Below are 26,296 nucleotides of genomic sequence, written 5' to 3'. Positions count from 1 at the left end.
TCAGTAGTGAACATGCATGGTGAATAGATTATTCGTCAAAAAACTTAAAAAAATACTTGAAACCTTGAATAATGAATACTTGTTGAGAGTTTTCGATATCGAATATTCGACTTCGATGAATTCGTCGGTCGCAGCACATAGTGGCGTACGTGAAGGCCAAAATACGTTTCCGAGCAAAACGTTTTTGAAGGATATGCTACTAGTAACAGAGTCGATACTCCTCCACTGATATCACTCAGTGGCCCAATTCCGTTTGAAATTGAAGGTTACGGTTCAAACTATTAAATTGTATCTTTAGTAGTAAAAAGTTATAACTATTATAGGATAATAGCTAGCTCTAAACCTATACGCCACTATGTCATGTATGTGAAACGGGAAATTTGAAAAATCACTCTACGCCACTTTGTGTTGCGACCGACGAATTGTTCCTTAAGGGATCTAGAATGAGCGTACATGGCGTTTCGACAGTATTTATTGTGGGACATGAGAGCACCTCAGACGTATCGAATTGTATTCTGAATACGAAGCATGTCTTTCTGATATCAAATAATTTTCATTTTTTGAAATTCACATGACATAATACACATTTTATGACAAATTATTAAAATTTGATATTTTCAAATTTTGATATATAACAGTCCTCGAAATAAATTTTATAAATCTAATGATATATTCTTAAAGTGTATGTAGCTGGGAGGAAAAGCCGACGATCAATTGAAAATTTTGACCTTTTATATTGAAGATATGGATTTTTTTCCCAAAAGACCTTTTTTTTTGTGGTGTTTTGGGAAAAAAATCCATATCTTCAATACGAAAGGTCAACATTTTCAATTGATCGTCGGGTTTTCATCCCACCTACATACACTTTAAGTATAATTCATCAGATTTATAAAGTTTACTTCAAGTACTGTTAAATATCAAAAATATCAATTTTAATGATTTGCCATAAAATATGTATTACACAAAAATCTAAATTATTTGATATCAGAAGGACATTCTTCGTATTCAGAATGCAATTCGATATGTCTGATGTGCTCTAATGTCCCACAATAAATACTGTCCAAACGTTCATACCCCTTCCCTTAAGCTGTTACCGGTCGGATCTTCATCTCCGTGCTTTTCAGGGAATTACTCCCCCCTGAAAAGGTATACCAAACTATAGCTCTAGGATCACTTGCGCCGTAGACTCCGTTGAGGTTGGAAGAATAGCAGTTATTGTACCACCAAGCACTGTTATATGCGTCAGCACAGTTATCACGCCAAGTACTTTGAACATTGTTACGGTCCTTCGTTGAAAATGGGTATTGATCATGATAGGCCAAGGAATCACCTGATGGTACAAATAGCATGAATAGAGTATTAACCCCATGAGATCTACCTGCCGATTGGCCAAAATTAATATTGTGCCCAATTTTGAACCAATATCAAGGAGGGTATTAATAAGGTCATCTGCAAATGCAAGTTTGACCATTAAGAGCCTAGTTATAATTGGCAATTGAAATGAGCATTTCAAGTTATCAACCAATCAGAAATGCTGTTAGATTAACAGTAATGTCCAGAGCATCAGAACCTCTTGAAATTACTTCAACTCACTAGTTTTATAACCTTTAATGACACAAATCTACAAATGTTATCCTGTATTTTGATTTTTGATGTGGCAGATGTTTGCCATGCTATATTGATAGGTAGCAATCATTTTGATACACCCTGTAGTGGGAGGCTCTGAGAGCAGATATACGGTACTTAGGCGTAAAAATTCTGCTTGGTCAGAAATTGTCCGGAAACTTGCACTATGAGCGTGTTTATAGTGAGCCAGCTTATCCGTTATATCATCGTATAAGTACTGCGAAATCAATTGTTATTGCAGTATAATCTTTCCGTATACAGCCACTATAAACACCTTCCATTAAACACTCACCGTAACCATGGTAACTATAAATGGTTTGAACCGTGCATTGATATCCTTCTCAACAGATGGATATTGGCGCGAGATATTTGTACTAACGAGGAAATTGTGGCCTGTGTTACCGAAAGTAACAGCCTCTTCATGATGCGTTGGATGCGAGCATTCGGAACTCTTCTCATCCCCAAGAGTTATCAATCAGCGTGTTTACAATGAATATACCGAGTTTTGAGTATATCATGTACGATACAGAAACTCTTGCTGTTTATAGTGAGGCACAGTTACCGCACATAAATCATGTACCATCAAACATTACCGTACATCAGCACGGGGAATGTAAAACATTGTGATGTGAGCTATAAATCGTCCGTTCAACAGTGGCGGCGAACAGGTAGCTTGATAACTCTTGGGGTTGAGAAGCCTAGCTGGCGAATCCAAAGCATCATGAAGAGGCTGCTACGTCCGGTCATACAATACCCAATTTCCCGCCCAATTTATCCTCGTATGTTGCATTTTCCAAATATCTCGCGCCAATATCCTTCGATTGAGAAGAATATCATATAGGCCTACAGCTGCCTACGGTACATACCCGTTACGGCTAGTTTTTATAGTGATCAAGTTTCCGACCGGATAAATACGCAAAATGTCCCGTACATCTGCTCCCACTATAAACACGCTGAATGAAGGTTCGCCATGATGACACCGCTGGGCGGGTTGTTTATAACTCGCGCCACAATATTAACATAATTCCCCCTGCTTTGCAAGTGTCACCTCTGCGCCATTGCATAATTATGATATACGGTAATGCTACTCTTAGGTGGTACGTAATTTGTGTGGTAACTCTGCCTCACTATAAACAACAAGAGTGTCGGTATATGTGAACGTACACGGCGAATGCCCGGGGCGAATGAGCCGTAAATTCCTCCCCCGGTTAATTTTGTTTTATTTCGTGTTCAGAAAATATACACCATATACGCTTTAAAATGGTATATTATTTGACTTCAAACGATATCCAGAAGCGGGGTTATGGTTTGTTGAACTTTGCTCCTTCAACAAAATGGTAGCTTTTTTCGTTTCTACACGTGTCTCTTTTTCCACATTGCTGGCAATAAATATCAAACAGTCATAATTGGCGGTCATTTCAAATCATTCCCAAGTCAACGAGGTTCAAGAAAGTTCTCTCATTATTAATTGTTGGTTATACATACCTATACAAAATACAATGCCTGGTAATTAACCCACCACTTGAGCAGGATTTAGCCAAAGCAAACAAAGACAGAGCTATTAAAAATTCTATAGCCATATAAGGTAGAAGCTCATTATCCTCTTCAAAAATAGGATTATTGATTGGTGTTTGACTATCATAATGAGACCTTCATGCACATTTTACACTGTAACTCAGAATCCAATTTAGGGAATTTACGGCTCATTCGTGCTGTACGGTCACATATACAAGTACGATATACTCAAAACTCAGTCACTACATATAAATTTACTATAAACACTCTTATTAAGCAAAATAGTTTTCCCCCGATTATTTCTTAAACTTTGATGAATGCGTTATTGTATGGGTTCCTTGTGTAAATGGTTCTGCCAACAACTCTTATACGCTCAATTTCGATTAGAAGTATTACTTTTAACTTTAAAAGTTTGCATGGTCCTAAATAGCTCAGGGAGCAGCGCCCACTCTAACTTATACGATGGGAAGGCGTGTGCTTTTTCGGTCAATTGTCAGATTGATTGATCAATTGTTTAATTTTGTATTTATTATGTCACCCGGATTGCGCGATTGATAGATATATTAATAATTGTTCGATTAATTGATTCGAATCTGCTTGATCGATTGAATAAGTGACTAATTGATTGATTGATTGATTGATTGATTGATTTACCTGCGGTTCCATCATACCCACTAACAGTCAGCCTGTAATTAGCGGTTTCGTCTTCAATACGGAACTGGCTGTAGTAAGCATAGGCGCTATTTCCGCTATTGTCTTCCATGTCTACACGCAGCTCGTAGGCGTCTTGGTTTGTTATTGCAAATATGTTATCATTTCCGAGCCAAAACTCCGAGTCTCTGTTTCCGAATCCTTGCTTGTATGAATCCCAGTCGAGGAAAAAGTCCTCGCTACCATCCTTCCGACGTTGAAAAACCTATAAAGAGAAGATGTGTCGTGTCCGTGTCATAAGTCTATAAATATATCAACAGTGGCGTGGTCGGGGAGGGAGGGGCTTTGGGGCACACCGACATCGCCTGGTTAAAAACACAGAAACATAAAAAAACATTAAAAAAATTTAAAAAATTACTTGGTACAGCAGAGACACTTAAATCAATACCCGGGATCGATACACGTAAATGTGCTATGCACGATTTGATATTCAGACGATAAATCTTTGGATACCGGGGTAGAAAATGATGAATATCTCTCGTATTTTTTTTTAATCTAAAGAAGCCATATTTTTTCCTTGCACTTGAATATATGTGTTGAAAGGATATGATAGTCGTTAGTTGCGTATTGCGAAAGAACCGTGCGTATTGAGCTCAAAAACTGACAAAAATTCACTCACACACAGAGAGGTCAGTCACCGGGCTATTGTCAATAGCCTTAGTCGGATGTCCCTCAGCCCATTATGCATCTCAAAACTATTAAACAGGTCGGAACAAAATGGCCATGTGTGGCTGTGGATTCAACCTACCATGGCGATTTCTGCCATGAACTTGAGCTATCGGGGCGATGATACTGTGTGTGTGTGGGGTGTGGTGTACGGGTTCCACTGCTATGACGCTTGGCACTCTAGTGACTTCGGTGATTCCAGTAATTATGTGTCCAGTTTATTTGTGGCATTTTCTCCCGAAATTTGAACATACATCACCATTCCTTTTTAATCCACAGCCAAAATCTGGCATTACAACAGGTGTCAAGTTTAAAGTGACATCAAACCAAGTTTTTGTATTAAACTTGATCATGTATTGTGATTTGTGCATACTTCAAACTATAAAAGTGGTTAATGTGGTTATTGTGAAATCAAGGATTATACTTCTCTGGTATGATTAAATTTAATATAATAGGTTTTGCTTGTAAGAACTTTGTATTCAATTAATTAATTATTTATTTAAAATATTTGTTTAATCCATATTACCAGCCATCCCCCGCCATCAGTCTCCATGTCACAGTAAACTTCGATTGATCCTTGTGATGCTGGCCATGCTGGGTAAATGTCGTACAAACCACTCGCTATGTTACCGGCTTGTTGAATGTCGAAGCAGTCTCGAGGTCCTGTATGGATATGTATTGTGTATACAACATTAACATTAACACTAACAGAAGATATTCTTAGGGACGCACCATTAGATATTATTGGAGGGGGATAGGGAGTTTGGGTCAGGCAGAATTTTCTGGGTTTTTTTGCTGCCTTTGGAGGCAAAATTTTTTTTCGCCGCGGCGATGTTGTCTTTTTTCAATTTAAATGTATACCTTTATACAGAGCTGGGTAGGGGAAAGTGTTTTTTTGGTCATCAGTGAGGCAATTTTTTTTTACTCATCAGTGAGGCAAATTTTTTCAAAAAAATCCCTAGCCCCCCCCAATATCTAATGGTGCGTCCCTTATTAGATTAAAAAAAAGTACTATTCAAATACTTCGCCCCACCCTTGTACCTGTGAAAATGTTGGGGCATGTTATTTTTGCCTAATTACATGGGGGGACGTAAACATTTAATATTAATCCCTATTTCATGTCCAAATTGTCTACGTTCATTTGAAATTCCTTTGGTAGATAGTAACCCCTGCATCAAACCACAGTGAATCCACACATTAAGATTCTTGAATTTCCAAAATTACACCCTGTTGCCATTTAATCTCCTGCTCCCTGGATTACAGAGTCAGGGGCGTAGCAAGAGCCTCGGGGGCCCATGGACAAGAAACAGTGCGGGGCCCTTTTAGCAGGGCCGAGTTTACCATTGGGCCAGAGGGGCCCCAAAATTGTCTTGTGCATGTTCCTCTTAGCCCGACATCACCATGTTTTGCACCAAAATATGGTAAAATTGCAACATTTTGCGAGCTTCGCGCATATCATACTAGCCCTTCACATAGCAAAATTCACAATTCAACTTCATGTTGGGCTAAAATGGTCTGAAATTATAAATTTATTTCGCGCGCAAATGTCCTATAAGATCGGAACATAATATGTTTAGGCCTATCTCCCTCTAATTTGCACTGCTTCTGCCACCACTGTCGATCTTATAGTAAGACCCCAATTTGTAAACCAAACTTGGCCTCTTGCACATGCCTTCCTCACGGTGAGTTTGGGGTCTCCAAATTTTGGTCTGACTCAGGTATATAAATTCGACCCTGCTACTTTTAGCATCTCCATAATCAGCGCTCATTTCATTTTTTCTTTTGCTAGGGGCCCCTGAACCCTCGGGGCACATGGACTTCGTCCACCCTGTCCCCCGCTTGCTACGCCCCTGTACAGGGTTGAAATTACACATTGTTGCACGCCCCTATAGATGAATCCAACGAGCCAGGTCAGAATTCATTCGGCCATAACTGGGTCCCCGCCGCACGGCTGCCATTGAGGTGTAGGAATGCGTGAAATTGGATTCGTCTATACCCCTGGAGCGCATCAACCGGTTAATCTCTGTAATCTTAGCTTATAATATCCCTGGGAAAAGGGGGGAGTACCTGAATAGTGCATTACAAAGGTCACAAATATGCTCAGACGGTGAGCTGTTAATTACCAAAAAGAAATACCTGTGCGCTTTATTTTTCACGATTTTGCATAACAAAATTAAAGTCAAACATACAATTTTGGTTCAGTATAGATTCGATCGTGAACGCGATAATTATATACTGTTGCGGAAGAATCTTCACACCAAAAAACACCAAGAAATTAGCGTATTCTTTCGCAGCGCATGTAGGCCTACAGGTAATGTACTCCATCTACACAAGTACCTCCGTTTTTACATGGGTTATGATCGCAGTCGTTTATATCTGAAAATCAATTTTTGATTGACAAACGTACTCTATCAATAAGTTTGACAAGTACCTGATTATTTTTTAAAGGTTTTATTTTGCATTTGTTTCGCATGTGTTAGCAGCATATGAACAAGCGAAATAATATTCAATTTTCTCAAGCACCTCAATTCTAACCCCCCTTAATGCGAGTGTCGACTGCAGATGACAAGTTTAACATTTTCTTTAAAAATAGAAAGATTTTAGAATTGTACATTTTCATGACTATATATTGGGAATAAACATGAAAATGCATGAGCACAAACAAGCCTTGTATTGACTCAGTGGTTTTTGAGCTTTGCTTTTATATTTTGAAAAAAAAAACCCTCAAAGATTTAAGACTTTTTATGTTGAAGCCTATGTTTAGCATTCAGAGCATCAACGGGTATTAGAATAGCAATCAGATCAATTTGAAAATAACTTTTCATTCCTGAATTAGGCCTAAAAATGTTTGATTGGCGTAACCCGACCGACACAAAAAGTAGGCCCGACCCTAGACTTTTTGTTTTGCAAAAAAATAATAAAAAACGTACAGAAATTAAGAAAATTTAAATAAATTTAAAAAAAGAAGAAAAAAAAAGTTCCAATGCCTTTATCGAACGCAATTTACGGCTTAAAAAAGTTTTAAAAAAGTAAAAAAAAAAAGTAAAAGAAAAGTAAAAAAAAGTTTAAAAAATCCCGACCTACCTACCCCAATTTTTGTTATACCAGTCAAACAATATATTTTTTGAGGCCTTAGTAAAATGACACAGAGAAAAACACCAAAAATTAGCTTATTCTTTTGCTTACCTACTAGCATGTCACAGGTGTCTCCAGTGTATCCAGCAGCGCATGCACAGGTAAAGGAATCTACTCCAGTTCCATCTACACAAGTACCTCCATTTTGACATGGGTCAGAGCAGTGAGGGTGAGAACATCTTATGTTGCAAAAATTTATACCTGAAAATCAATTATAATTGATTAAAAAAAAATCATTTAAGGGATCTAAAATGAGCGTTTCGACAGTATTTTTTGTGGGACATGAAAACACCTCAGACCTATCGAATTGCATTCTGAATACGAAGCATGTCTTTCTGATATTAAATAATTTTCATTTTTTGAAAATCACAATATAATACAAATTTTATGACAAATTATAAAATTTTGATATTTTTCAAATTTTTGATATATAACAGTCCTCGAAGTAAATTATATAAATCTAATGACATATTCTTAAAATGTATGTAACAGGAGGAAAAGCCGAGGTCAATTGAAAATTTTGACCTTTCATATTGAAGATATGGATTTTTCCCAAAAAGACCTATTATTTTTTTGGTGTTTTGGGAAAAAAATCCATATCTTCAATACGAAAGGTCAAATTTTTCAATTGATCGTCGGCTTTTCATCCCACCTACATACACTTTAAGTATAAATCATCAGATTTATAAAGTTTACTTCAAGTACTGTTAAATATCAAAAATATCAATTTTTAATGATTTGCCATAAAATGTGTATTAAATTGCGAATTTCAAAAATCAAAATTATTTGATATCAGAATGACATTCTTCGTATTCAGAATGCAATTCGATATGTCTGGTGTGCTCTAATGTCCCACAATATATAGGACCTACTGTCCAAACGTTCATACCCCAGCCCTTAAGGGGTTGCGCAATAATTATGATCCCTGCTGGTGGGAGGGTAAAATGTGGGGGAAAGAAATATATGGCGAGCCGAATGGGGGAGAAGCAATTTTTGGCAAAACGAGCGGGGAAAAGTGATTTTTGGCACACATTCATGGGGTGCCTTTTAAATAAAAACCCCAGTAGAGAATTAGTTGAAATTAAAATAAAGAAAAAATTTTAAAATGTGAAATGTGCAAGATAGCCTATATACAAAAATAAAGAAATACTTTTAGGGTGAATTAAATCAAAATCATGAGCGATCTTGTCAAGAATGATAATAGTAGTATGTAATGCCAATTAGTATGAACATGTACTGTGGCGAACTGGTTGTCAGTGGTATGGCGAAACGTCGTGTTTTCATCGGGACATGCACAAACGGGAATACGGCAGAGTTGTTTCAGGGATCCCGGACCCGTTCCAACGCTGAAAATGTTTTGTTTTTCACATCCAGTCCAACCTCTCTTATCTGGAACTCTTTTATCCGAATCTCTGTTATCCGGCTTTGAAATCTTCACTGAAAAACATTTTTTTGACAATTTGACACCTTAATTCCATGCTCTGAATACTATGTTTAACATAAAGCACTCAAATGCCATCTTTATATTAGTGTTATTCCCCCATGTTGAAACAATCTTTTGTTGTCCCGATTTCAGTACTTGGCCAGTTAATGCAGAATTACATGTAATTCACTTATCCGGATTTTTCACTTATCCGGTTAATGATTGGTCCCATCATGGCCGGATAAAAAAAAGGTTGGACATTATGTATAAATTATAAATTTAAGGAAACAATAGGCCTATTTGACATTTGTATATAAATTTGAAGACAATCCATATCCTAAACCAATAGGGTTACCCCCCTGTAAAAAGAAATTAACGCCACTGACCAGACGGCTGCCCGTGGGCCCGCTGTCCATTATTTCCACTGCTGCCCTCGCAAACTAAAGCCAACACAAGGCAAAACACATGCACAGCAACACGCATGATGAGAACGTCCGCCTATAACAAAATATAATAATTCTAACATGGTATCAAAATGTAGCTTGAAACTGTTCATACCTCAAAAAAAAAATGGCCTCTTCACTTTGCTGAAACTTGTCCATAGAATTTGTTTAAAAAAATGCTTGGCTAATATGTATTTTAGCCGCGAACTCGCGTGGTACAATGGATACCGAATCACGCTTGGGTTCTTCTTTAAAGCACAGATACTGTGAAATGGAAGCACTAAACATGATAAACTATATGACATAGTCACACTGTGGCAGCACTAGATTTTTTTCTGACGGAGAGAGTAAGGATGGGTTGTCAAATTGAATTCATGGCATAAACATCTTAACATCAAATTTGACGTTTTTGCTGCGTTTTTGTTGCGTGTGATACCACATATGGAAAGGTTTCTACAGACGAATCTAAATTCACGCATTCCTACACCTGACTAGCAGCCTTTAGTTGGGTAGCCGTCGGCTACAATGCACTCAAAAGGTGAAATTATTCGGCCTTGGCGGAAATTTTAAACTGCATTCCATCACCCGTTTTACACCTTTCGCGAAAACACAGATAGACAAAAGAATAACACAATACAGTTCCTTCGACAAAAACACAGCATGGTCTATTCGTTGTTGAAGTGACATATTAATAATCGGATTAACTATACGCGGTATGGTATCTATGCATTGACGTACTTGTTAACAAAAGGACTATTATGTATGAATAGATGCGACGGAATTATCTCCATTATTTATATTATTAGCTATTATTCTATTAACCCTCCTCGTCCTTGCATCTTCTCTAGGTGTTAGGCGGATTTTATTTGCACAATTGGACGCTCAAAACATCAGGTTGGTGCTAGCGGCTACCCAAAGATGTCCGACCAAATCCTGACCATGACTTGGCTACTTGGATTCGTCTATAGAAAAACGATTCTCTTATAAACCATCATGCGCACAGTTTTCACATCGATACACAGTCATGAGCACACATTTTCGTCCCAAGAGCTTCCAAGCAGAGAACAACAAACAGTAAATGTCTCCACCACAGTCTGTGATAACACTATACGGTTGAGTGCATAGCAATGTAGGATCTGTGAAGCTTCTAGCTAAAAAATGGGCCTCTTTGATTGGTTATTGTCAAAACCTCAAGTGTCCCCTTCATCCAATCAGAATTTTGTTTATATCAAACGAAAGCTAACGCTTCCCCCTAAAACACTTGTAGCCACTAGGTCAACAGATAACACAATTCAATGTTATAGCAAGGCGAATGTGCAAAATCTGTTGAAAACTACATATCCAAGCACATTTTTTGACCAAAATATAGGTTTTAAAAGTCAAAACCTCAAGTGTACCTTACAATATTTTTCAATTTTTATGTCATTAAATGAAAAGGCACACTTATTGTCCATATACTAGATTCATTTCAATGAGCAATGGTTAATTCCCTTTAAATCGCCAATCTTGTGCAAAAAGTTACTATTTTCGCCTGTTTTGTCATACGGTTGTAAATTTAATGAACTATACTTTTAAGGGGGTACTACACCCCTGTGGTAAATTTGTGTCTATTTTTGCATTTTTCTCAAAAATTAATAACACACTGGTAACAAAAATTATGTATATTATTGGGGCAAGGAATACAGTTACTACACTGAAATGTCAGTGACTCAAGACAAGCAGTTCAGTAAATATGATAGGAAATGAGGTACATCCTAGCGGTACCTCATTTTCTATCATAAGTATCGTACTGCTTGTCTTGGGTCACTGAAATTCCAGTGTAGTAATTGGATTCCTTGCCCCTATAATATACATAACTTTAGTTACCAGTGTGTTATTAGTTTTTGAGAAAAATGCAAAAATAGTCACAAATTTATTGAGGGGTGTAGTACCCCCTTAAAAAAGAGCGCTTACAAATTGATATGTCACACTTAACCTGTTGCCTGATGAAGTGTGATGGTATCACACGCAACGTAGCATTGCTAAAAATAGTAAGTCCAGTATTTTTATTCAATTCTAAATTTCATATGTTGCATTTAATAAAATACATACTTTACTTTTACTGTCACTAATTAAATAAACTTTTTATGACCATTTATTGAATACTATTATATACATGTATAATTGCGATAAACATCAGTATAATTTCGAGTTTAACTGAATGCGTTCATCATTTTAAAAAACATAAAAAATCGCCTGTGGCATGTAGTCTATACACAAGTACCGGTAATTCGTCCACCACGTCCAACCTTACATCCCTACACGTACCAGTAGTGTATACAGCCCTTTATAAACGACCCCTTCCCGTATCAAAAAAAAGGGCAAAGAAATTGGAGAAAAAGAGAAGAGAAAAACCTGGGTGCATGTGATTTTGACGAAATTAATCTCATATGTGACAATTTCAGCTTTTAAAAAGGCAAATATAGGCGCGCTTCGAATTTGTTCCAATTAAAACCATGTATTGAACCATTTAAGCTGCAATAGGGTATATTTACACATTTTATGATCCTTTCATAAAGGTCAACAAGAAATTCGCCCCATCCCCCTCCAGTTGCTGAAGTTCTGTATACGCGACGGCGTACATACCCCAGGCCAAGAGATCAATATGCCTTGCCTGTCATTCTTAGGTAATTTATAAACAATTTTTTACCACCTTCGCTGTGATCTGAATAGGATAGACATAGGCGTAGAATCCAGATCCAGGGGGGATATACCCCCCAAATATTTTGCCAGGGGGATGGTCCATACAATCATCCCCATGTTGATGCTTGTATGTGGGTCTCTGACCAAATTAACCGCATTATTTGGCCATTTTAGCACCAAAAGTGCCCATTGTTGCGCGCGCATTTGTACCATAAACATTTTCTGTCGCCAAAAGGTGCTGGATTCACTATACTTCAAGAAATTTGTCCATCACCCACCCCCGCCCCGCCCCCGATGTCAAACAGAAATCTACAGCACTGGATTAATTCCTACTTATACGTTAAATATTAGAGTGCTTTCAGCACACGTATTGAAGAGCCCATCAGCTTTAGGGAAACTATCGCCTGACGCCCGGGGCCTGAAGGTACACATGTAACTAAAGCTCTGGACCGGTAATCCAGCGACCGGGGTTCAATCCCCGCTGTGTCCTGATTTTTCTCTCTCAATATTTTCATATGCCAGTTTGCTCGAGCCCCAATCACGTCATTTACATTATAATTTCTCGGCTTGCATCGTTTATTTCCGATCCTCGCATATATTAATTTGTGTTTCGCATTGTCTTACGCCCTGCCAGGGTGAAGCATATAGGCCGCCTCCTTCTTCATTATTTAATATATAATTGGCCGCTGAGACACAATGAGAGAGTTATCATGGGGACTTAAGTTGAGATTGCCCGAGTACCGACTGTGAACTCAGGTTGTACAGTGGTAAAGCTCTGGACCGGTAATCCAGCGACCGGGGTTCAATCCCCGCTGAGTCCTGATTTTTCTCTCTCAATATTTTCATATGCCAGTTTGCTCGAGCCCCAATCACGTCATTTAAATTATAATTTCTCGGGCTTGCATCGTTTATTTCCGATCCTCGCATATATTAATTTGTGTTTCGCATTGTCTTACGCCCTGCCAGGGTGAAGCATATAGGCCGCCTCCTTCTTCATTATTTAATATATAATTGGCCGCTGAGACACAATAAGAGAGTTATCATGGGGACTTAAGTTGAGATTGCCCGAGTACCGACTGTGAACTCAGGTTGTACAGTGGTAAAGCTCTGGACCGGTAATCCAGCGACCGGGGTTCAATCCCCGCTGAGTCCTGATTTTTTCTCTCTCAAAATTTTCATATGCCAGTTTGCTCGAGCCCCAGTTACGTCATTTAAATTATAATTTCTCGGGCTTGTATCGTTTATTTCCGATCCTCGCATATATTAATTTGTGTTTCGCATTGTCTTACGCCCTGCCAGGGTGAAGCATATAGGCCGCCTCCTTCTTCATTATTTAAATATAGAAATTACAGATTCACGTAAAATGTCTCATTTTGTATTTAGTACACGCCTTTTGGCCCAACATCTATATGACACTAACAAAGTTGCTAAAATATAAAATTTGATGCTTTTACGATCCTCCTGATGAGCAAGTCACTGAATGTTTTTTGTCCCACCTCCTCCCCGGGTACTGTCTAGTCTGTATTTTACTTGTTTCCCCACGTCAAGTAGGTGTACCATGCTCTTTTTCTTTCCAGATATTCTAGTAGTTTAATTTATCTCAAATTATAACGAAAAACAAAAAAGAAAAGAAAACAATTTAATATAAAAAATATAACTTACTGGATCCAACGAAATAGCACTTATATCCAACTTGTGAAGATTTTAAAAGACAAAACAAATTTGGTCCAACAATCACACCACCACACCATAAGTTTTCACATTCGCTGGTGAAGCCAAACAAGTATATGAACCTGTCCAAAAATTTGCTTATCTATTTATTGCGTGGTATAATACCGTATCCCAGAATGCATTTCACGGAATTGAATTGAATCGAAATTGATATTATTTTTATTGCTAAGTCGTGACATGGTGTATACAAAAATTACAATATAAAAATACACATAAGAGCATAATCAATTAAAATAATGATATAAACTACGCAAAAAAAGTTTCTGTATGGTTAGGAAATTTACCCGAAATTAAAATCTAGCAACTAATTGTGTACGTTTGCTAAATATTCGCATGTGGGGGATTGGCCTGCGCATTTTGACACCTCAATCACTAGCCTACGACACTCCTGAGAATGTTTAAGTACCAAGAGGTCGACAAATAAAAATGGCAGCGAATGTTGGATAATCCTTTTCTTATTGTGCAGATGAATGATCAAAGACAAAGGTGAGTGGGTACTAAGACATTTGCGTTTTGAGAGATGGGTTTGGAAAAGGGATTCAAAACAGGTCATGATTACAGCAGTTTGGAAGATAGGGGCCTACTGTATGTCAATATGTTACCAAAACAGAAGGAATTGAGACACTTGAGTGGCCTTCCATACGCCCTGATCTTAACCCCTTGGAGAACCTGTGGGATCAGCTCAAGAGACGAGTCAACAAGAAGATAATGGCAGATACAACTCTGGTGGGGTACACCGTACGTAGGGTAGTGATTGAGGTGTCAAAATTCGCAGGACAATCACCCGCATGCGATTATTTAAAAAAAAAATGTACATAATTAGTTGCTAGATTTTAATAGTGGTTAAATTTCCTTACCATAAAGAAACTTTTTTGCGTAGTGTACGTAAGCAACATTGTGTAGAATATAATAACACACAAAATATAATATTGTAGAATTACATTCAGACGATTACGTATAACTTCATAAAAAGGTTTGTTTATTATTGCACTTTTTTAATACACGTGGAAAATAAAATGATTATCCAGAACAACTCTGTGGTAAGGAAAATCAAGGATATAGAAAGATTGATTGTATTATATTTGGCACATAATAAAGTAACAAAACAGGAAACCACATTTTGCACTGAATTATGGGATATGTTGAAAATGTAGAACAAGATGACATAACAAAGTCATGTCATGTCCACGCCCCGATCTCTGCCAAAAACACGTACCCTAGATGTTCACGGAAAACAATTATTCGAAACGCTTTTGTGCGATTTTGGCCCGATAATATGGTCCAGGACCATATGGTCCTGCATCATATGGTACAGGAGCATGTTTGACTAAATATTTTCAATTTAAGTAGGCCCTACAATGTTTGACTTAGATGCTTTAGGAGCATGTTTGACAATCTGTGACAAACATTCTCCTGAAGCATGTTTCTAATTTAAACATGCTCTTGAAGCATGTACTTTTAAGTAATTGAAAATCTAAAAATTGAAAATATTTATAAGTAGTCAAACATGCTCGTAGAGTATGTACGTAAATTGAAAATATTTTTAAGTCAAACATGCTCCTGTACCATATAGTGCAGGACCATAATGGTGCAGGGCCATATTTTTGGGCCAAAATCGCACAAAAGCTTTCGAAACACAGACCAATTATAAACAAGTTAAACAAGGTTTAAAGCCAGGTCCCCGGGCCGGGTCAGCCATATCCCCTTCTCTTCATGGGGAATCTGGTGACTGAACAAGAACAAAAATGAACCAAATATTGAATATTCTCATTCATCCGGTCGTTAAAATTCCTGGCGCCCGCACTCCGTGAATCCGCGGGTATTCATGCTGGTCGGTGAACTTTAAAAACACCCCCTTTTAATTGCATAACACCATAATGACAACATACAGACTGCTATCTGTTGAAGATATCATCATATTAAAATTGAATTGAATTGAATTTCGCGAAGTTTTCAGGGGGAAACATCCCTTTTGTAGCGATTTCGCGAATTATTTGCCCTTCGACAATACCCCGGCCCTATTTTCGCTAAAACGCACACGATATTTCTAATATACCCTTTTCTGGCAGAAACGCGTAGGGTTTACTCACAGTCATGGCTAAATGCAGAGGCTTAACCCTAACCGCCTAAGGGCTTTTTGGCGACGGGAAGGGAAAGAAGGAAGGAATAAAGAGAGAAAAGAAGGAAAGAAGTTGTTTGCTCTGGGTGGGATTCGAACCCGAGACCCCTCGCATGCCAGGCACTGGGTCGGCGACACTTTGCCACGGGTCTTGGGCTTCGCTGGCCAGCGAAACCGTGCCTATATATCACTTAAGGCGATTGCGTCATCACACCACGTGGGATGCATGCACGAACAGCGCATATATCAAGTAGTATTTTGTAGTATACCGTCCTGTTAGGGTTAATGTATGAACTTCAATCACTTGGCCGGGTGCACACCGGATGCGCCGAACGGAAAATTGTGAAACTGCGATATTTTTTGTAAAGCCACAGAAGATATAATAAAATATTACCTCTTCTCTGGTAAAAGCAAGAGAAGTGATATTTCGATGAAAAGACATTTTTTTTTAAATTTCGCGAACATGTGGTTTGAAAAAAAAAACACCCCTTTTTTTGTGTTTCGTGAATTGCGTTTCTTAATATGAAAACACCTCTTATTTTTAACTTTTCGACGAGCATATGAATAACCGTGCGGGGGCCGGATTAGAATCTTTTGAATTAAATTGTAGATTGGAACTTACTTATTAAAGTAAGTATCGCATAACCAGCCAGTCAGTCGCCTGATGAAGAATGGGGGTATTAGCAAGTTGTCATGGTTCTAAGGGACGCACCATAAGATATCAAGGGGGCTGGGTAGTTGGGGTCGTGACAAAAAATTTTAACCACCTTGGCGAAGCAATTTATTAGGGAACAAACCAAAATTATGATCGATGACGTCCTTTAAACGAAACTAGTTTCGCTTAGGGGAGGGGTAAAAATACTCGATTACGTTTGTACAAAAACATCGGTCTGATGAATGTCTCATAATTATGATTTTTATTTTTTAAACAAAAAAAACAAACAAGAAACAAAACAAAATTTGCATATTAAACCGTTTAGTTAAACTCGAAATTATACTGATGTTTATCACAATTATAGTATTCAATAAATGGTCATTAAAAGTTTATTTAATTAGTTACAGTAAAAGTAAAGTATATGTATGTTATTAAGGGTAGACGAGGTATTGTTGGTCGAAGCAACCTAACAATCGATTTTCATTATCTAGATTAATATATTATTGAAAATTAACACCTTGATGTTTTGCAAAAGTTCATTCTACAAATCGTATACTTTGCAAACTTGCTTAATTTATTGTTGTCAATGAGTTATGTACGTTTTACAAAAGTGTTGTTGTTTCAGCCCTCTTTACAACGTAACTCAAGAACCGCAGCACCTATAAAAGTATATATGTGATATTTTAATTCTTCTACACGCTCGTTATGAATTGAGCAATGCAGTTTTTGCCAAAGCTCACTACCATTCGTAAGATGCTGTGAACAACCAAATCACAACAGTTTAAAATAATTAATAACCTTAAATGTAACATATGAAATTTGGAATTGAATGAAAATACTGGATTTACTATTTTTAGAAATGCTGCGTTGCGTGTGATGCCATCACACTTTATCAGGCAACTGATGAAGTGTGATGGTAACACCCACAACGTAGCATTGCTAAAAATTGTACTGGACTTACTATTAAAAACAAAAAAGAAAAGAAAACAATTTAATACAGGGTGAGTACAAAAAAAGTGCAATAGGGTCATGTTTTTATACTGGGCACCTAAAAGGGTGGCTTTGTTGCATTCTTACTCATCAAGACGTGTTTACATGCATGTAGCTTGTTTATTTGATATTTATTATGAGCTTGTTTAGTACTATTGCCTAGAAATTGGTCTTTCAATTTCTGAAACAAAAATTTATGATTTTCATTTGTACTAATTACTGTAACTCGTTAAGTCTAATTAGTCACTGGTGGCTCACGTGGCGGAAGATCATGTGGCGGAGGATCACATGCTGTACAATGGTGATCCTCCGCCACATAATTTTCAATAAACATTATTGATGGATTTCTACTTGTTTCTGTACTTGATCTCAGCCAAGTGATATCATGTTTAGCATTCATTTCCTCAGTATTTGTTAATTAGACAATTAAAAATTACCAATTACTTGTTGCTACATTAATAAAGTTCGTTGCCCTCTATGTATTTGAATAGGGATTTAATGTAGGCAACATTCAAGGGTGCTATGAAGAAACGAAACATGATAAAAGACTCAAATTTATTAAGCAGACCTTGGTTGTGATACAGGCCGAATCTAAACCAAATGAATGTCTAATGCGCTCTACAATCTGCTGATCATCCTATACTCTCTTTTCCACAACCCTAGACTATGCCATAGTCGAATTTTATTAAAAATATGTTATTATTAGTCCTGATGAACCCATTTCGTTGAACTCAAAATTATACTGATGTTTATTAAAATTAAAGTATTCAATAGTAAAATGGTCATAAAGAGTTAAAAATATCAGATGATTAGTGACAATAAAAGTAATTGAATGCAAAATTATCTTGCATAATTATAATGGCTCACTTTAATACTGAACAATTCTGATTTTGGAATCTACCAGTTGATAGCGAACCCCGAAAATCCGACTATGGACTTTGAATTTTAAGCAGAACTTTACCCCGGGACTTTGCTCTCTAAAAACACACTGTCAAGCACACTTGATTATCAGTCCATTAACCACAAGTACTAAGCATGGTATAGTACAAGACGCGCTAGATGTTTGATGAGAGATTAACTTTCGCGTCAACACAAAAGCGCCGCAAATACCACAGATAGTTGTGTACGGTGTAGTTAATGGGAATGACGCGGGCCCGGAAGATTTAAACCATAGCGAGATATGGGCGACCAATCACAAGGCAGATCCATTTAAAGATGCATTACATCATGGCCAATTTTAGTTAGGCCAGAAATTGGCCTAACTCTCCATAGAGTCCCGTGTTAAAAATCTTAACCGCAAGGCAAAGTCTGTAGTCCACTTGGGAAGCTAACAAACAGAGGGAGTGCGGTGACTGAAAAGATCAGATACAGATGTGAAAATCTATCAGTTGCACACAAATCAATATAAATCAGAGTTTTATGCTTAAATGTAATAGCCAGAGTATGCAAAATGGGCAAGTGGACTACGGAGAAGTCTACCACAACCCCCGCGATCACGTCATATATAAGGGGAACCAGGGGGACATCCCTTTGGCATGTTTGGTGTATGTTCTTGCAATTAAACTATGGGTTTGATGTCTTTTGTCGCAACAGTACCACACTAGAGCCTTTGCTGCCATTGATCCTAGCGCAGACAGAAAATACTTTTTAAAGCATTTTGGTATGAAATAAATTAAGCATAATGTAAAATAGGACCACTGTGCACATTAGATTCAAAATTAAAGAGAAAATCATTTTTGCATGGCATGTTATAGAAATTGTTAAAACGAATTGAACAATTTTAGGTCAATTGGTTATAACTTATGAATAAAATATTGGAAAATACCACAATTTTTCACTTTCGTTTTTTTTTATATTGCTCAAACAAATCGCCATTTTTCTTACGTACACTTGCCCAGCACTGACTGAGCCAGTCTCACGAACCTTGTCAACCGGCAGAACTTTCGTCCATGTTGCAGTCCATGTTTGGAATGGAATCCCAGACTGTGTAGTTGGAGAGATCACTGATTATGGAGCTCAATCCTTCAAGCGCCGTGTACATCAACATCTTTTGGGATTATGATTTAGCAGAGGGTTATTATTGTCACTCTCCTTAGGTGCTGTGAACCACTGATTGGCCCATAAGGATTACTAATAGTGCCCTGTTGCCTATATAAGCATAAGTGCGACATGGTCATTCCTATTGGGCTATTGCTCACTGCATTTTATATTTTAAAAACTATTTAAACTTTGTTACCAAAATAATGATGAAGATTACAGCTAAAAGAATCTTAAGCAACTGTAACCCTCTCCTGTTATAGATAATAATACGCATTGTTTTGAGACTCATCCCTTTGGCATGTTTGGTGTATTTTCTTGCAATTAAACTATGGGTTTGATGTCTTTTGTCGCAACAGTACCACACTAGAGCCTTTGCTGCCATTGATCCTAGCGCAGACAGAAAATACTTTTTAAAGCATTTTGGTATGAAATAAATTAAGCATAATGTAAAATAGGACCACTGTGCACATTAGATTCAAAATTAAAGAGAAAATCATTTTTTGCATGGCATGTTATAGAAATTGTTAAAACGAATTGAACAATTTTAGGTCAATTGGTTATAACTTATGAATAAAATATTGGAAAATACCACAATTTTTCACTTTCGTTTTTTTATATTGCTCAAACAAATCGCCATTTTTCTTACGTACACTTGCCCAGCACTGACTGAGCCAGTCTCACGAACCTTGTCAACCGGCAGAACTTTCGTCCATGTTGCAGTCCATGTTTGGAATGGAATCCCAGACTGTGTAGTTGGAGAGATCACTGATTATGGAGCTCAATCCTTCAAGCGCCGGGTACATCAACATCTTTTGGGATTATGATTTAGCAGAGGGTTATTATTGTCACTCTCCTTAGGTGCTGTGAACCACTGATTGGCCCATAAGGATTACTAATAGTGCCCTGTTGCCTATATAAGCATAAGTCTCCTGTTATAGATAATAATACGCATTGTTTTGAGACTCAACCGTGTCTCTATATCACCCGATATAACACGGGAGACAGCATTATTTTAAGTGGAAAGAATCCACTGAGTCCGGCTCCACACGCAGACCAATATCGTACTACGGCGATGCCTGAGATCCCTGCATGTAACGCGCAACGTAACACACACCGACATCGCCCGGTTAATAATTACATTATACAGTCAGAGACACTGAAATGAATACCCGGGATCGATACACGTGAATGTGCTATGCACGATTGATATTCAGACGATAAATCTTTGGATACCGGGGTAGAAAATGATGAATATCTCCCGTTGGTGAAGATTCTGTTGGTGTGTCCACAGATGGGGCAACACTGCATGAGGATCTAGCTGAATTTAACGATTCTGCTCGTCACTGCGTCAGCTATTGGCTCGGGCGGATTTGACCCTGCGCTTGGACACGCTAAGAAGTAGAAGATCTCCCGTATAATGATTTCGTCTAAAGAAACCAGTTGTGGTTCAATGCACTTGAATATATATGTTCAACGGATATGATAGTCGTTAGCTTGCGTCTTAAGAAAGAAGCGTGCGTCTTGACCTCAAAAATTGACAAAAATATTCTGATTTTCTGATGTGAGCATGCACTGACTCACATGGCGTATACATGTTCACTCACACACAGAGGTCATCCATCTTACCACCCATCCCCCGCCATCAGTCTCCATGTCACAGTAAACTTCGATTGGTCCTTGTGATGCTGGGTAAATGTCGTACAAACCACTCGCTATGTTACCGGCTTGTTGAATGTCGAAGCAGTCTTGAGGTCCTGTATGGATATGTATTGTGTATACAACATTAACACTAACAGAAGATATTCTTATTAGCATTATTCAAATACTTCGCCCAACCCTTGTACCTGTGAAAATGTGGGGAAATGTTGGGGCATGTTATTTTTGCCTAATTACATGGGGGGGGCGTAAATTGTTTAAAATGTTTACGCCCCCCCCATGTAATTAGGCAAAAATAACAAAATATTAATCCCTATTTCAATATCCAAATTGTCTAGGTTCATTTGAAATTCCTTTGGTAGATAGTAACCCCTGCATCAAACCAATTTGACCTTAAAATTTACGACTTCATGACATTATCATTCGAAATCAACAAAAGATATTTCCACACTATATGTCCCCATTCTTTCTCTAGAATGTTTTGTACATGTATATGAAATAGCTTCAACAATGGTTCGCTGCATAATGGTAAAAATAGCCTTGACTCAAAAAAGGGCGAGAGGTACCATATTTACGGATTCAGGCTAAATTTAAAATTGATATAAAACGTTCGTTTTTTGATCGATTACAAAACTTAATTTTTGTCGTATAAAGAAATTGTATCTGGCGTGAATTACGCTACATTTTTTATTCCTAGGGCTCTTTGACTCCTTCAAATATTTTTTTTAATGATAGAGTGAATCCCCTGGCCCTCAATAATTACGCACAAAAGATCGACCCCCCTTAAGATTCTTGAATTTTTGGTCTAAAGTATATAAAAGTATACATATTTAGAATGACAAAGACTTGATAAGTTCATCTGTGAGGTCAAATTTGGGCCAAAATGCCATTTTTGGCCCCAAATCCCAAAAATAACGGTTTTTGGCCCACTTCTTTTCGTGCATCCTAACAAAAAAATTAATTTTTAAAAACTAGATCAAAATATCTAGGACCCGTTTTTTCATTTTTTTGTAGGCCCTACCATTGAGGCCTATAATTGACCTTGACCTATTTTGCTGTGTTACCTAGGTAACGAAACCTCAAAGGTGGTGCAATCCTATCCTTATTTGATTTGTTTCATCAAAACGAACATTTTGACACCTCTTTTGGCAAAATCGGAGCACTTTGATGTTTTCGACCCCCAGAGAGGCAAAAACGTGACCTTTGACCTTTTTGGTTATAACCAATGAGGTAGAAAGGATAGAGTGCCCTGCTCGCCGAATCTGTGAAGCAGGTTTGGGTCCCGGTTTGGGTGCTGTATAAATACACAAAGTTGAACAAATCATGTATTAAAACGCATTAAATTTCCCAGTATACCATTGTTTTTATCCAAAAATTGCTGAATTATAAAGGCAAGCACGCCTGAATCTGGTATATCACCAGTGTTGCCACGCTAAACAACTCTACCACTTTACGAAATTTCGCCTTCAGTGGTCATGGTGGTAGAGTTGTTTAGCGGCCGCATGGCAACGGGCGAATGAACTAGATTTAGGAGCGTGCCTGCCTTTATTATTCAGCAATTTTTGAAAAAAAATGGTACACAGTAAAGTTGAATATGCTAAAACAAGTAATTTATTTAATTTTATTAATCCATACATGCTAGAGTAAATTCAGTTCCCATTTTAGTTGCATTTGATGCTGATTTTGTTAGGTCCCTTCATTTCATAATGGCGTATTCAGTGTGTGATTGTCAATGAAACGGCAACGTACCAGTTCGAGCTCAGCGATCTATGTTTTTCTACGTCATTGGTTATAACTCAAGAACGGTACATCCTAGATAGGTCAAACTATACATTTTCTGAATTCTTGTGACTAGGGGAACATATTGGAATGGTTTTCAATACAATTTGAGAAAGTTTGAAATTTTGACCCTATGCAAAGTTCGATGACCCCCCCCCCTTAGGACCAGTTAATATTTTTGGGAACAACCTGATTATGTTTTAGGGTCATCTTAGGAACCTAAAAAATTTGGTTTGGTTTGGTCCTGTGGGGGTGCACAGAAAGTGGTCCTAGCTCCCCAGTATATAGGCCCCCACACAAAAAGTTTTGCAAAAAAAAAAAAAAGAAAAAAAAAAAGTCTAGGGTCGGGTTTAATTGTAGGGAAGGTCGGGTTACGCCAATCAAACAATTTTTAGGCCTTATATGTAGTGAGATACAGCTAGTGTGATATGCCATGGGTTTACATAGGGGAGACCGGGGAGTGTTCGCCCTAGGGGCAGGTTCGCCCACCCCTTGTTTCTCAGTACTACAGCTATCGGGGAATTTGGTGATGGCAAAATTAGGTGACGTAAGTCATTATAAACTTCTCATATTAGCTACGCGACATAGGGACGTGTTCATCGAACTGCAGCCAAAACAAAAAAATTACTCCAAAACGTAATTTTTCTTGCATTAATAATGTTGTATTACCATTGATACATAATACAGATGGTTTTAATGGAAATCTGTATTGGGAACATATGGGATTTGTCAAAGATTTAATGCAGTTATAAACTCCTTATTCGAGTTGTATTTTGCATACCCTGAAGAAAATACAAAAATGTGCACAAGGGGCACGTTCGCCCTTGAGGATGGGGCAGGTTCGCCCTTTATCTTCCCCGGGCGGACTTACCCCAAACTGGAGGGCGGACTGCCCCATCAGCGTATTATGCAAAATATTTATAACTAGCGGGATACCCGCGCTGCGCGCGGGTCCCCGCTAGATGAGTAAATGGGAGCGATCACTAAAACGGGAGGAATTACTGAAAAGGTAGAATCATTGAAAAGGTAAATTTTATTGTTCTAAACCTGTCCCTTCTGGCAGTTCATTCAGCTTCTTTCTTTCTTTTCAGTTTCTTCTACATGGGCCTAGTATGTTCCCATTAAAAAAACATTGCTATTTAGCTTGTGATTTTCCGTTTCCATGTTATTTATTTATTTAGGCCTACCCGCATTCCCCCATTATTTTCTAAATCTGTCCTTTCTTGCATTTCCCTTTTGGCTTCTTTTTTTATATGCTGGTTAGCTTGTGATTTCCCGTTTCCATGTTAATTCTGTTCTCATTATTTTAGCTTCTATTTTATATTTCCTGATTAATTTTAATCTAATTTTAGCTTTTTTTCTTACGTTTCCTGATTAGTTTCTTTCTTTCCTTCTTTATTTTGCTCCCGTTTCATTTAGTTACTGTAACCATGCATAACCCGTATCTTTTTGTCTTCTTTTTCTTTTCTTTTTTATTCATTTTATTCTTTCTTTTCAGTTTCTTCTACATAGATCTATTTTGTTCCAATAAATATATGCTGTTATTCTCCGTTTCCATGTTATTTATTTATTTATTTATTATTATTTGATATTTTATAAATCTACCCTTTCTTACCATGCTTACGTTTGTCCTTCCTTTTAGCTTTGGCTTTTTTCTACATAGTTATTTTGTTCCCATTTTTCATATTTCCTGCTTAGCGTGTGATTTCCCGTTTGAATTTAATTATGTTCTCATTATTTTAGATTCCTTTTTTCATGAATTATTTATTTGTTTATTTATTTATTTACTGTAATCCACAACCCTGTACCCATAACCCATCCATGTAGGCCTACCTTTTCAGTTTTGTCCTACTTTCTTTTCTTTTCTATTTCTCTGGCACGGAAAGTTGGCCTATGCATATGCGCCCCATGCGTGCGAGTCACATCCCTTGTAAGCCAACGCACTAACACCAACGCGCTGCCAGTTAGTTACTGTACGCGCTACCACTGAGGTTTGACAATAAAAAAGCCCGGGAAAATAAACCCAGTTTTAACCATATTTGCTGACCGTTTTCAACCAAATAAAGTGCAATGCAATTCCCGTATATATTCATTAATCTCGACGATTCATATAGGCCTAGAATAAATAATGAAATTGTACACTGACTGTCTGCACCCCAGGTCTCCACGCAGGCACTATCACCACTCTAGACTACCAGACCACTGTTTCCTACGTTACCTTAGTGATGACGCAAAGACCTGATTCACCCGTCGTAGCCTTAATTTCTTGGCTGCCAACCTCGATGCAGTGGCGGAAAATGGGGCGCGTAGCTCTGCGTAGGGACGAAAAGCTCGTAAGATCATTATTAAATTATGCGCTGTTGTGCATCTAGATAGCCTGAATCATTTCTTCGCCACCTCGCAGTTGGCAGAAAACGGGGCAATGTTGCTCTGCGTATGGTTTTTAATGGAAATATTATTACGCGGTTCACACTGTCCTTATTACCCACAATGCCACTGCGATCGATTTTGCATAGCAACACGACAGTTTTTTATGTTATTCTCTTAGTTACCATCAATTTTTGGAAAAACGAATGTCCAATGGAAAAATGGCAATATGTACCCGATCAATATACCACTAAATCAAAGCCGAAAGTCTGGGCAATTCGGAGAACACTCGCGCACAAGATGTGCAACCTTCCTTTTACAAGTTCGCCACTTTGCAAAACTTTTTTGTTTGCTCTATCCTGTTGCTATTGTAAGGCCTATAGTTCTGGGATTGTGGCAGTAGGCCTAGCTAAGACATAGGGCTTTCACATGGGCTAATCAGGTCATCCCTATAACCTTAAAATTGACATCACTAGGCTGGTCAGAAAAATATAGGGCGAACACTCCCCGCTCTCCCCTACTATACCTGCATGAAAACCTCATTTTGTAGACCATGATGTTCGCTTGACCAAGAATGTCAATTTTCCAGGCCCGGCATTGCCACGCAGCAAGGCTACAAACATTACAATAAAATGACGTGACTTGCGCCTGCGCATATTTGTAGACTCTGAACTCATATCTCTGAAATTATAGGCCTATAAACTTCTATTACAATTCATTGCATATCCGATTGGCAAATGTGTTGAACACGTCGTTAA

At 37.8% G+C, this 26,296-nt stretch overlaps 1 protein-coding gene across 1 annotated transcript; it reads right to left on the bottom strand.

Annotated features, from left to right (window-relative positions):
- Positions 1-1,042: 1,042 nt before the first annotated feature.
- LOC140137418 (ryncolin-1-like) lies at positions 1,043-9,738 on the bottom strand. Its single transcript, XM_072159069.1, has 5 exons — positions 9,463-9,738; positions 7,705-7,854; positions 5,045-5,181; positions 3,796-4,057; positions 1,043-1,330 (listed from the first exon to the last, which is right to left on the bottom strand). The coding sequence occupies exons 1-5, from the start codon at positions 9,557-9,559 to the stop codon at positions 1,083-1,085; spliced, it is 894 nt and encodes a 297-aa protein (XP_072015170.1). The 5' UTR covers positions 9,560-9,738; the 3' UTR covers positions 1,043-1,082.
- Between the last annotated feature and the right edge of the window lie 16,558 nt (positions 9,739-26,296).

The sequence above is a fragment of the Amphiura filiformis genome, chromosome 17 (genome assembly GCF_039555335.1).
Source record: "Amphiura filiformis chromosome 17, Afil_fr2py, whole genome shotgun sequence".
Classification (NCBI taxonomy): domain Eukaryota; kingdom Metazoa; phylum Echinodermata; class Ophiuroidea; order Amphilepidida; family Amphiuridae; genus Amphiura; species Amphiura filiformis.
This window is presented reverse-complemented; position numbering and strand designations above follow the sequence as displayed.

Excerpts from the sequence above, each read along its gene's own strand:
- LOC140137418 (XM_072159069.1), bottom strand. The coding sequence starts at position 9,559 with ATGCGTGTTGCTGTGCATGTGTTTTGCCTTGTGTTGGCTTTAGTTTGC. Across the intron at positions 5,182-7,704 it reads CACCTGTGACATGCTAGTAG|GACCTCGAGACTGCTTCGAC; the intron begins GTAAGCAAAAGA and ends ATATCCATACAG. Across the intron at positions 1,331-3,795 it reads TGGGTATGATGGAACCGCAG|GTGATTCCTTGGCCTATCAT; the intron begins GTAAATCAATCA and ends TTGTACCATCAG.